The sequence below is a fragment of the Chinchilla lanigera genome, unplaced genomic scaffold (genome assembly GCF_000276665.1).
Source record: "Chinchilla lanigera isolate Chin_1 unplaced genomic scaffold, ChiLan1.0 scaffold00066, whole genome shotgun sequence".
Lineage (NCBI taxonomy): Eukaryota > Metazoa > Chordata > Mammalia > Rodentia > Chinchillidae > Chinchilla > Chinchilla lanigera.
In genome coordinates, this window is record NW_004955467.1 from 12911679 (window position 1) to 12924375 (window position 12697).

Below are 12697 nucleotides of genomic sequence, written 5' to 3' on the forward strand. Positions count from 1 at the left end.
ACCTGGACGGCGCGGACGGCCAGGCGGGCAGCATGGAAGAGGCGCACCTGCTCCCGGCCGCCGACGTGCTGCGCCGCTTCTCGGTGACAGCCGAGGGCGGCCTCAGCCCGGAGCAGGTGACCAGCGCGCTGGAGCGCTACGGCCCCAACGGTGAGCGCGCGGCCGGCCGGGCCGGGAAGCGGGGCCGCAGGCTCGGTGCCCTGCCCCGGCCTCCCAGCGGTCCCTCCTCCCAGCTCCAGCCCCCGCGGGCGGGCAGGAAGCGAGGGCTCCGGAAGCCGCTGCAGATGCTCTCGGGGCACCCGACAGAGCTGCGCGGCCACCTTCGCGGGGTTGGGGCGGGTTCCGCCTTGGGAGACCGGACGTCTCTTGGCGTCCCCCCCCGGGGGGCCCCCGTCGCTTGGACTTTCCAGGCTTCCCCCTCCACGCGGGTCCCCATCCACTCCTGCAAGCCTTAGCCCAAGCCCTGGGCGTCTGCACTTGACCCCCGCGCGGCGCTAAAGGGACCCCCCTCCTTCCCCCGGATCATGCAGGTGCAGGTGCTGGGGCCTGCTGGGGAAGGGAAGGTCCTCCCCCGAGGGTGCAATGAAACGCCCTTGAAGGTGCAGCAAGTCAGTTGGGGGCCTGGGTGCCCCCACCCCACCCCCACCTCAGGTCTTCCTCTTTCTGCAACCCAAGCGGATGTCGCTGGCGGGAGTCCGTGGAGGCTTTGAACTGCCGAGGCCCACCTTCCTGGGGTAGCAGATTCAGGGCCTCAGGAGTCGTTCCCTGACCGGGTGACCTGAAGTGGCCCCTGCTCATCTGTGGGCAGGAGGGAAACTTTCAGCTCTTACACTTTGCGTGGGAGTATCATTTCTTCCTCACCTCCTCAAAGGAGTGTGGGATTCCTCTTTCTGCCAAGCGCTCCTTAGATGTGGCCCCAGCACACTTGGAGACTCCTGAGAGTGAAACATGTCGGGGTCCCCTGCCCATGTCCTTTCCAGGAAGGAGCTGCTACCCCTCCCCTCGCTTACCCCCAGCACCTGTCAGAGGTTGAGAGAGAGAGAGATGTCCTCTCATATCCCCAAAGTGTAGTCTGGGCCTGTGGCCTTTTGGGACTAGGAGGCCTCACCCTCTGGGGGTTCCCAGCCAGCTATAGGGGAAGGGGTTGTGGCCTGGGTGTTCCTCTGTTCAGGGCTGTCTCAGAAATTACGAATTGCTGTCAGAAAGGGCGCTTTGGGTTTTGTATTGGTTTATGAAAACCACTTCTTATATAAATATTATCTTTCTGGAGCAGAAATCCTTTTTCAAAAAAATTAGTTGCTATATTTAGTTGAGTTGTGGGAGGAACTGGTGAGATAAATATTATTTAATGTCCCCATTAATGACTTGGCAGGGAGAGTGTCCTTACTGCATGAGAGCAGCCCTAGGGTGGGGTGGGGGTCCGGCGGGCAGGCCTGGGGTCCCACAGCCTCTTTGGTGCTGCTGGGGTCACCACCTTGGGAATCTTGATTCCCAAGGGAAGATGGAAACGCAGTCTATGATGCTGTCCCTAGAATCACACAGATTCTTCTTCTGCGTGAGCCTGGCCCAGGTCCTTGTCCTTTCTGGCTCTCATGCCTTTATCTGTCCAGCACAGGAGGCCCTGACAGGGAGCGGTGAAGCCCCTCATCTCCTTGCCTCATGTGGTTTTATCTGGGTGACAGATCTTTGGGTGATCTGGCTCTGAACATCCGTGGAAGGTAATGGGACAGATGTTGGCTTGGCATGATGTATAGGTCAACAGGCAGGAAGATGTGTGTGGGTACAGTAGGAAAAGCAGGAGGGGGGCATTGCTGGGCTCCCCTGGTTCCTCAGTGCTTTGATAATATTAATAATGAACTCTTGTGCTTCTTGAGCATCTACTAGGTGCCAGGCACTGTTCTCAGCATTTTTCAGTTATGATCTCATGTTTTTCCCCAAACAGTTCTATGAGGTAGGGACTGTTGTCATCCCCATTTTATAGAGGAAAAACTGAGGCACCAAAAGTTAAACAGCTTAGCAAGGTCTATCACAGTAAGTGGTGGAGTTTGTGTGGGGTGCCTACCCCTTCCTGGGCCTTAGTTTCCCCATCCATACAAGAGGGTCATAGGTTTAACAGACTCATGTACACTGGTCTGGGGCCTTTGCTAGGTGGTAGGATCAGCTGGGCAGCAGCTATCCCAGCTTTGTCCCCAGTCCCCACAGGGCCCCAGAGGACTCTCCTCACGTCATTGTTCAGCTTCTTTCTCAGGAAGTGTCTGTCCCAGCGCTCTGGAACTTGTCAGGTGAGCAGAGAGAAGCCAACTGCTCTTTCCTGTCCCCCGCCGCCCCCCCTTGCACTCTCCTGGCCAGTGGAGGAGCCCCGGGTGTCCTATCCTCTAGTCTACTGGCACAGCCTCTGGGGTGGGGCTGATTGGGTTCTGTGCTCTGGCTCTGGCCCTTCACAGCTGGGCAGTCCCAGACAGACCTTGATTTCCTCTTTGTGAGGCTACAATAGAGTTCACTGCGTCGGGCTGCTTGTGCATGTTCAATGTGATCACTTCCATCAGGTCTAGGTCCTGGTAGCAGAGGAGGTTGGGGCTGCTGGCCTCAGGACCAGAAGCTGGGTGGTAGGGTGGGTGGGGCCTGTGGGTGGAGGAAACACCCCAGGGACTAGTGTTCCCCTACCTTGGCTCTATGCACCTGCAAAGTCGTTAGGGCTAAAACCACAAGGAAGTCATTTGCTTAAGTCTTAAGTTTGCAAATTCTGCCAGAGGTGGGAGAGGGTGGGCTGGGATCTCACCTGATCCCACCTGTCTTCCTCCTCCCTCCCAGAGGCAGAAGCCTCAGAGCTGAGGGTGGGGACACCAGCCAGGAGTCAACTGCGCACACAAAACACCATCTGGCCACACCTCACAAGCTAGGCAGTGCTGTGTAACTGAGCTACAGCCCCAGCCTGAGGCTCCTGTTTTGCATGGAAGGGAGTGTTTTGCCCCACTGTCCGCCTGATGGGCATTCCTGCAGCCAGGTCCAGGAGGAGTGCCTTTGGGTGGAAATTCCTAGTGGCTACAGAGCTTCGCTGTGGGCCCTTTCCAATGTTTTTTCCCACTTCTGATGGCTGTGTAGGTTGTTCACAGCCTCTGCTGTTAACACACAGCATCACAGGGACCTCCTTGTCCCCGCATCTTGTCTTACACCTGAGTGTGGTACCAAAGGATACATCCCTAGAAGTGCCATTGCTGTGTCCGAGGGAGAGTGTGCCTGCAGTCTCGACAGCTCTTGCTAAATTTCAGTAAGGTTGAGCAAACTGGCTGTCCGTTTCCGCTGCCTGGCCAGCAATGGGAAGGTTGCTTTCTTGTCGGTGCCACTCTGCTAGAAGAGTGTCCTCTCGTTGCTTACTTTGCATCTTTCTGTTTTTAAGTCAGACTAGCATCTTTTTGTATGCTTAGGAGCCGTCTGATTTCCAGTGTGTTCGTAAGCTGGCTACTCATCTCCTTTGCTGGACAAGGAAAGGGAGCTGGAGAGGCCAGAGAATTGAAGTTGGGGAGCCCAGGGGTGGGGATCAGGGGAGATCCCAGGAAGTCTCAGGGGGACTCTGTCCAGCAGAGCTTGTGGAGTGGCAGTATGAGGCCTGCACCCTGCCTTCCTGGGCCTCAGGATGCCTACCTGCAATGGATGTGATGGCCCCAGGGCACCCCGGGTGGGACAGGTAGTCTGGATATGTAGTCCCATGGCTTGGCTATGGCCTTCTTTCCTCTCCTCAGCCCAGCTCCCGTTGCCACTGAGCATGGGAAGCCCGTATGTGTGACACCCGAAGCAGGACTAAGAAGAATGAGGTGAAGGGAAGCACGGGCAATCGGAGTGGCCTCATTGGCTGCGTGGGCCCAGGCTGACTTGCCCCTCTGTGGCCTCAGTGTCTTCCTCAGTATAGCAGAAATGGGCCCTGAGGTCCCCATGGGCCTCTCGGGATCTGAAAGTGACTCATGCGGGAGAAGGTGTGGTTCACTTGCAGCCATTGGGAAGGTCAAGGTCTTACAGCATTCGCCCTAGTTTTCACGCCCACCGGCCTTGCTAGGCTCCCGGGAACAGCATCAAATTTGCCCCAGCTGGACCCCCTCAGCCCTAGGCAGGGCCAGTTCTGCCTGATGATATGGCAAGACACACAGAGGCTGAGCAAACCCCTCACCTGATGTGCCAGGGAAGCCAGGTAGGCTTGTGGGTCCCTCTACGGAACGGGAGCCACCTCTCAAGGCCCCGCAGTGGTCCCCAGTGGAGCAGAGCCAGGTTGTCCACTCTAGGTGGACCCTGGAGACCAGGGCAGGGCCAAGTAGGCTGGGCAGAACCTGCCCAGCCAGGGCCTCTCCCTGGCTCCACAAATGATGATTTAATTGCTCTGTAAATTTACCTTGGAGGAAGACCTTGGTGAGGGCTGCCTCTTGGCTGGAATTGACATATAGAAGCTGAAGTTCCAGTTTCCAATGTTGTGAGAAGGAAGGAGTCCAGGGGGATTAGGGGAGCAGGTGGTATAGGAGCCTGGGGGAAGCCTGGGGCAGTCCAGCCTGCACCCCTTCTCTCTGGCTTCAGGCCAAGGGCCCAGGGCTGAATAAACAGTGGCTGGGAGCGCAGTGTGGGCCCAGCCGTGTCTGAGCCCCTCCCGCCTGGAGATGCTCCCAACTGGCAGCAGGGAGGCCCCCGTACTGGTGCCGGCTCAGAGGAGAGCAAGGTGATGAGGAAGTCTTCCTGGAAGGGTGAGGTATAGATGCAGAGATAGGGAAGGTTCTCTGGACATAAGGAATGACACAAGCAAAATATTGAAAAGCTTTAGTTGCATAGGGAGGTGATGGCAGTCCTGAGGTATCTTGCAGCGGGCAGGGGGACCTGCATCTAAGATGGGGATGTGATTCCAGGGCAGATCTAGGAAGGCCTTGATGGCTGCCGTGCTAAGCTGGTTGTTATTCCGTCGGCTGAGGACAACCACTGAAGGCATTTGGGTGCCCAAATGCCTCCTGAGTGCCCATGTGCCAGGCACCATGCCGACTGCTGGGGACACTGCACTGGGCATAGCATGACGCTTATGGCCCCATACCTGTTCTGTGCTAACGTGTAGGCTATGCTCCTAGGCACGTACGCATGTCACCAGTGGTCATAGCACCCTCGGGAGGAGATAAAGTTATTGCCCCCTTTGTGCAGATGGGGAAATGCTCCCAGGGGCTGGGGTGGCTGGCTTGTGGCCATGGCATGAGAAACAGAGATGGCACAGGATTTGACCGAAGCCCTCTGGACCAGATTTCTTGCCCCGGAGTTTCTCTGACCTCCACCCTTCGGGTCCCTAGAGTAACAGGTTAACTTCCAGCCTCCTCCAGGCCAGCCCCACACTGCTCCTTTCCACCTGGCGGGGGTGGGCCAGGAGAGATCACCATGTGAGAGGCCCAAGCAGGAGCAGGGGTTGCTGAGGCACCCGGTTAGGGACCTGGGAGGACAGTGCCCTGTTACTGCCTTTGTTCCCTCGGCCCAGCGAGGGGGACAACCCTGAGGGGGACTTGACTTGGCATCCTCCCACTTAGCAAGCAGGGCCTCTGGCACGGCTGCGGTTCCAGAGCCACCATTTGAAGGGGACTGCTCAGCCCCGGACATGCAGCTGGGGACCACACAGGGGAGCCAGCATCTGCCATGGATGGCTGAGGTGGAGAACAGGACAGGTGCTTTCCCAGCCTTGGGGTCCCCCTGGGGCTCTGGGACTTATTCATGTGCAAGGCAAATTGGGTCCCTTGGGGTCTTGGTAGAATCCACATTTGAATAGTTTGGACCTGACCGGGCAGGGCCTTGTATCCCAGCTCCACCCCCAATTCCACCTGTGAGGACAGTAGATCCTTTTGGACAGGATGTTTTTGGCTGGTAGCTCTGGGGCCACTGCAGAGGACCAGTGAATGGGACGGAGGTATCAGCCCTACGGTCAGGACATGGGACACTAAGTTTTTTTAGGGGAACTTGGTTGAGGGGTAAAGGGACCAGAGGATAGAAGGCAGGGAGTTTTAGCTCAGCGAGTCCAGAGCAGAGCGCAAAGAACCACACTGGGCTCAGAGCCCTCCTCTGCTTCCCGGCTGTGTGACTGTGACATAGTCACTGCACTTATTTGTGCTTTAGTTGTCTCTTCTAAAATGGAAATAACAACAGCATCCTCTGTCTAAGGTTGCTTCAGAATCACAAGAGTGATGGGCTCGAGTTGGCACATAGTCAGGGCGAGTTGCTGCGGTGTCACACCTGCTGCTTGACATCTGCGGCTTCCAGTTTGTGCTTCGGTCACAATGTACATAAGGCGGCCGGTGCACTCTTGGTACAGTAGATTCATAGTAAAGGTGGCTCCTGATGATGATGGTCGCAGCAAGGTGGGTGCAGTTTCTTTCCCATCTTCCCCGGGAGGCCTGGAGCACCACGGGAGTCAGCTGCTCCAGCAGGACTAAGACCACGCCTGCGTCATGTGTTGGGATGGGCAGGCCCTCCGCTGTGACTACGTGGCTGGCTGAGCCTGTGTGGTAGGCTGCAAGACCAGCCTAGTAGTAAAAACCAGGTCCGGGAGGAAGCAGGTTATTGTAGTAGCAACCCCTGAACCTTGATGGTTGGCTGGGTGTGGTGGACGTTACTGGACGTCCAGAACTGCTTTGGAAAGTGGCAAGAATGATGGGAGAAGTATGTTTGAAGTAAGGGGGGATATTTTGAGGAAGATTAATGGCAGCATGTCTTTTACTGTAATCAATTTTGTTTTGTTTTGTTGTTACCGAGAATTGAACTCAGGACCTTCGGCTTGCCAGGCAGGTGCTTGTGCCGCTGAGCTACACCCTGGCCTTGTAATAAAGTTTTAAACATTTAAATATTTATCAAATTTTAAAATCACACCTCAGAGTGAGGTTGTGTTTCAAAAAAAGTCCAAATAACAGCAAAACTCCTCAGTGGTTGAAGAGAATAGAGATTCATTTCTTTCTTGCTGGATAGCAACAGGAAGTTGGTTATCTGGGGCGCAATGCTTTCCTTGCTCTGTGACTCAGGATGACAGGACAGACACCACCTCACAGATCACTGTTGCTATAGCAGAAGGTCAGGGAGCCCAGACCTGTGCGGCCAGCAACAGCCTCTTGTGGCTATTTAAATGAACAGAGTGAACTGTCTCAGTCATTAGCCATGTACTAAGGGCTCAGTAGCTGCACGTGGCCGTTGGCACCTGTAGTGGGCTGCACAGACAGAAAACCCTTCTGTTAGCACAGAACATTCTTCTAGACAGTGACCTCACAGCAGAAACTCAGTGCTCCAGCTGGGAACTAACACACATTCTGCTTCTGCAAACTCACGGGAGACTGAGAAGCACAAACTTTCTATGTGGCCAGAGATGGGGAGAACCGGAAACATTTGGGTGACCTCCAAAGAGTAGTTTCTGGATCCATGAGGGTCAAGGAGCAGGAGGGGAGAGCAGGTGGAGGAGGGAACTTGAGAGGCCACCTGAGGCAGGCAGAAGGCATTTTGGGAGTGGGATGAGAGCTGTGTGCCCGTGACGTGTGGCCTAGCCCCTCACCCTGCCCAGAGGAAACGTGCTGCGGAACATGGCGGCCTAGGGGCTTCAGGCCTTACAGAGGGCAATTAGAGAAACAGCAGGAGGGATTCTGATGAGACTGACAGATAAACTCTCCGCTTGGTCAGGAGCCTTGAAAAGTAAGGATCCACGGAGTCTTCTTGGGAGAACGCGGCAGGTGCTAAGCAGTGTGTGCCATGAGGTTGGCATCTTTTTGCCTTGAGGCTGGGGGATGGCCAAGGTGACCTTGTAGCGGACCCTGCTCCTTTGGAGAAGTGGCCCAGAAAGCGGGCTGCCCACCCCCTCTGCCTTTCCTGTTCGCTTCAGTTAAATAGATCAGAAGGAAAAAGTCTGTTTGATTTTAATCTCAATGCAGGACACTGGAGATTACATTTTCCACGGAAAATGTCAGCCGTTGCCTAAAATAGGACTTTAGAGAAAATGCTAGAAAGTGTATTTTTAGGTTATATGTTTTCCTCCTGGATTCCTGTGGTCCAGTGGGCTGCTTGATGCTGTCCGTGGTCCAGCTGTCAGCTGCAGACCCCAGGCCTTCCAAACAGGTGGTCTGGGGAAAGGGTTCCCACGGGAACAAATGTGTGCGCACCAAGAACAGGTGTGAGGTGAGGGCCTGTTCCCGGTGTCAGGAAGCAGGCAGAGGAAGTGGGCCCCATGGTGGAGTGGTGGTAGGGGGTCAGAGTGTGCGTTGCTAGCAAGTTTCCGAGCGCTGCTGATGCTACTGACCTCTCGGTAGCAAAGAGCAAAGGGAGGCAGAACTCAGTTAAAACTGCAGGGGTAGGGGCCTCAGCCTGGGAAGGGGAACTTATCAGAGACCGCTCTCTGGGCCTACCTTTTGCCCTCTGCGAAGCCCCACTTAGACACTTTCTGTGTGACCTTCCTCCAGCCGTGTGTCCCCTCTCATCCTCATCCTAACCTGTGTGAAGTCAGTCCCGAATCCTGCCCTGCCTCCCAATTAGGTTACTGGGAAGATTTATAGATTTCAGGTAACTGAGGCAGCTGGCTCTGGCTGGTACAAAAGGTGCTTCAGGCAATGTAAGTGATTAAAATACGAGATGTGTATGGTGGTGCACACCTATAACCCTAGTTCCTGGAAGGCTGATGCAGGAGGATTGCTGTGAGCTCAAGGCCAGCCTGAACTATGTAGTGAGAGACCTTGACTCAAAAAACAAAACAAAACAAAGAAAAAAATTAGCAAGTAAAGTGAAGCAGGTGCTGGTGGTGTTTAGCAACAATATTCTTCAAAATGTGTGGGACTGGGCACACAGAGCACCGCTGGGAGTCCTCCCCGAGGGAACCTGGAGTGGAGGACCTGGGAGAGGACTGGGCTGTGGAAGGACCCTCACTATCTGGGATGCTGGCTGTTGAGGGGTTGTCTGGGGAGGCTGGGTAGGGGGGGACTCGTGGCTCAGCACTGACCTTGTCTAGGTGGTCAGAGGCCCAATGGGCAAAGGGGCCCTTAGCAAGATGTACTGTGGTAAGAAGGGACTGCCCTTGCTGTGGGGTTGCCTCCTACATCTGAGGAAGAGCAGTGAGGGGGCCATGAGAACTGCGGGCTCTGCATGCCCTTTGGGGTCCCTTCTCTCCAAGCCTGTTTCCCCTCTCTGAAATGGGGGGAAGGGGCTGAAAGGCCCGCCTCCAGCTCTGGTCTCATCCTAAGGTGAAAGGAGGCACCTGAGATCTCACTTCACCAGAGTGGGGTGGGGGTAGAGGGAGGAAGCATTTGGGGTCAAATCCTCCTTTGCATGATCTCGGTGCCGGATATGTCCAGAGCATCATGGTGGGCTGGGTGGGCACCGCGGAGAGAGGCTGCCATGCTCCTGCAGGGCCCCACTAACATAACCCCTGGTCTCTTGTCTCCCCATGCTCCTGTGCCACCCGGATCTTGTAGAGCTCCCGACTGAGGAAGGTGAGGCTGGCAGGGGTGGGCTGCTGGGCCGGGAACAATAGCTGTGGGTCCCCCTCCCCTTGCTGAGCTGCTAGGAGTGCCATGAACTGCAAGGAGAGGGATCAGGAGGTCCCTGGAGCCACCAACTGTGAATGGGGAGGAACTGGGCAGGGGCTTGAGCCTCACGCACTCTCCTGCTTCTAGGGAAGTCCCTGTGGGAGCTGGTGCTGGAGCAGTTTGATGACCTCCTGGTGCGCATCCTGCTGCTGGCCGCCCTGGTCTCCTTTGTAAGTAGGGCCTGCCTGCTGGGCAGCCTGGGAGGGAGAGCTGGGGCCTGGGCAGTGCTTAAAGACCAGACTGGGGGCCCTAGGGTGGAGTCCCTGTCTCCCACCTCCTTCGTCCTGCTTAGACTTCAGTTTCCCTTGCTGATCCCTCCTCCATCAGCCCCATGCTCTGTCTGTCAGGGGGAGCGCTCAAATTCCCAGGTGTGACCCTGCCCCCTGTCCTAGCCTGGGGCTTCTCAACCTCAGCACTCTGATGTTTGGAGGGAGCTGGGCGCTGACTAACGCACTGTAGGAAGTTTTGCAACAGGTCTGGTCTCTGCCAGCAGATATGCCCATAGCACTTCCCAGTCATAACAATCAAAGGTGTCTTCAGACATTGCCAGGTATGGTGGCGGGGAGAACGGTCCCGGCTGAGAGAAGGCCTTGCCCCCTTCTGGTGCTCCTCAGACTTTGGGGCTTTAACCTCTGGCAGCCTCCCCTTGGCTGCCCTTCCCCTGTCCTACAGTCCAGATCCCTCCTGGGCCCTCAGGGCCGTGGCCCACAGTGAGGGAGACGGTTGTCTTTGACGGCTGAGCATTAGGGACTGTGGGTAACAGAGCTGAAGAGGCCCCCTCAGGTGTGCATGGCTCCCACCCCTGGCCCCACCTCCAACACTGCCTGGGGAGGAGACTCATCCTGATGGCCTGGTGTGCGGAGCAGCAGGGGTGCTGGCTGAGACCAGCTCTTCCTCTCCAGTTGTGCCTGGCCCTCCTGGCCGCTGTCCTTGAGGAAACCAGGGACTCTTCAAAAACAATCTATCTGTGCAGATGCCTAAAATGGCAGAGCTGGAAGGGTGCTTGGACCCCTTCATGATGCAGACGGACACACTGATGTCCTGGTGGGGAGTGACAAATACCCACTGGGCCAAGAAGTGAACAGGGGCCTTGACCCAGGCCTCCACCTCCCAGGCCTGGCTCTGTGGCTGGAATGATGCCGGCCTGGATGGGGGACTGTGAACGCGGGTGTGCATCCGAACCACCTGGCCTTGTCAAACACAAATCTCGGGGCCCACCCCAGGGTTTCTAACTCCGGAGGTCTGGGGTGGGCCCCAGGATGGGCCCCGGGATTTCCGTTGCTAACAGCCAAGTTCTGCTGCTGGCTGCCCTGGTCTCCTTTGTAAGGAGATTCTGCTGTGGCCGCTGGTCTGAGGAGCACACTTTGAGAATCCCTGCTCTGGGCAGACAGTGAGGTCTCTGGCTGGCCCTACCCGCTTGAGGGTTGGCCTGGGTGGGATGGGGGCTCTGGCAGTGACACTTGTGGGTTGGGTGTCCTTTGCCAAGGCCTCCTCAGAGGAGTGACCCTTTCCGAGCCCAAGGCTCTTCGGGAGTGTCCCCTCCTGGCGAGGCAGCAGGTTGGAGATCCAGAGAACAAAGGAAAGGACCGTAGCCCAACTGACCGGCTGTGACCCTGCAGGTCCTCGCCTGGTTCGAGGAGGGTGAGGAGACCACAACAGCCTTCGTGGAGCCCTTGGTCATCATGCTGATCCTCGTGGCCAATGCAGTTGTGGGCGTGTGGCAGGTGGGAGGCACTGGGGGTGGGGCTGGGCCCTGGGGATCTCCAGCACTCGTGTGACCTCCACCTGTAGATTCTTCCACTCTCAGATCCATCCCAGTTCTTAGGGGAGGTGCTGAGTGGTGGCCTGCCAGGGACAGCAGCGACAGACCATCCGCCTGCCTCTGTTCTGCAGGAACGCAATGCTGAGAGTGCCATTGAGGCCTTGAAAGAGTACGAGCCTGAGATGGGCAAGGTGATCCGCTCAGACCGAAAGGGCGTGCAGAGGATCCGTGCCCGGGACATCGTCCCCGGGGATATTGTTGAAGTGGCAGGTATGCTCGGGGCATTACCTCACACCAGGGAGCCCCGTTTCTGTTGTGCTTCCATCTTTCCAGCTGCCTGTGCGGAGGGGGTGGCTGTCACATCCCTCCAGTGCTGTTTGTTTGAAGTCTGGCTGGACAGAGGTATAGGCTGTGGCCAGAGGGGCAGGGGTCCGTCTGAGGGATCAGAGCTGAGGCCCTTGCCTCCCAGCCTTGTTGCTGGGAGCCCTCCTGGCTTTCTGGGGAGGCAGTGCCCAGTGGCTCAGTCAAGGCATCCTTCCTATGCAGTGGGAGACAAAGTGCCCGCTGACCTCCGCCTCATCGAGATCAAGTCCACCACGTTACGAGTGGACCAGTCCATCCTGACGGGTACGGCCCAGGGGCTGAGGTGAAGTGGGGACAGGGCAAGGGGGTGGGGCATGGCTTCGATGGTACTTCTTATATCTGATTCCCTGCAGGTGAATCTGTGTCTGTGACCAAGCACAGGGATGCCATTCCGGACCCCAGAGCTGTGAACCAGGACAAGAAGAACATGCTGTTTTCTGTAAGTTCTTGGGAGGCTTGAGGCCTTTGCCTGGACGATGATAATAAAAATCACAGTGTTCATATTAAGCAAACTTCCACAGGAAAGAACCTTATCAGTTATCAGCAATACATGCAAATTTGTAATAATAATAATAATAGCTTGTGTTTACTGAGGCCTACTATGTCTGGCAATGTGCCAGGCCTTTTATACATATGATTTTATCATAACAAACCTTTGAAATAAAGTTATCAGTGTCTCATAATCTGTATTTTTTCAGCAAGGAAACAGGCTCAGAGAGGTTAAGTAAATTGCCCAAGTTCACATAGCCAATGGGTGGCAGAGCTGGGAGACATTCAGGTTCCAAAGCTTTTCCTTTCTTGCTAGGATGCCCCACCTTAACCTGGAGAGGGGCTGTGCTTGCTCTCGGTCACCCAACAGAAAATCCTGCAGAGGGCACAGGGTTACAACAGCAGTGGAGGGAAGGGAGTGGAGCTCAGCGGTGGAGCACTGCCTGGGGATGGAGGTGGGGTGAGAGTACAGTGGGTAGTTGAAGGGTAGTGGAAATGGTTCATTTGCCAGATGGGAAAACAGACC

At 56.1% G+C, this 12697-nt stretch overlaps 1 protein-coding gene across 1 annotated transcript in view; it reads left to right on the forward strand.

The window, feature by feature from the left end:
* Atp2a3 (ATPase, Ca++ transporting, ubiquitous) overlaps positions 1-12697 on the forward strand; it is a gene marked incomplete at its 5' end in the record, with an annotated part of 29644 nt that continues 16947 nt past the window's right edge. Inside the window, 7 exon segments of the mRNA XM_005399699.2 lie at positions 1-150; positions 9444-9461; positions 9645-9727; positions 11177-11281; positions 11451-11589; positions 11866-11946; positions 12036-12121. Coding sequence (XP_005399756.1) covers positions 33-150; positions 9444-9461; positions 9645-9727; positions 11177-11281; positions 11451-11589; positions 11866-11946; positions 12036-12121 — 630 coding nt within the window.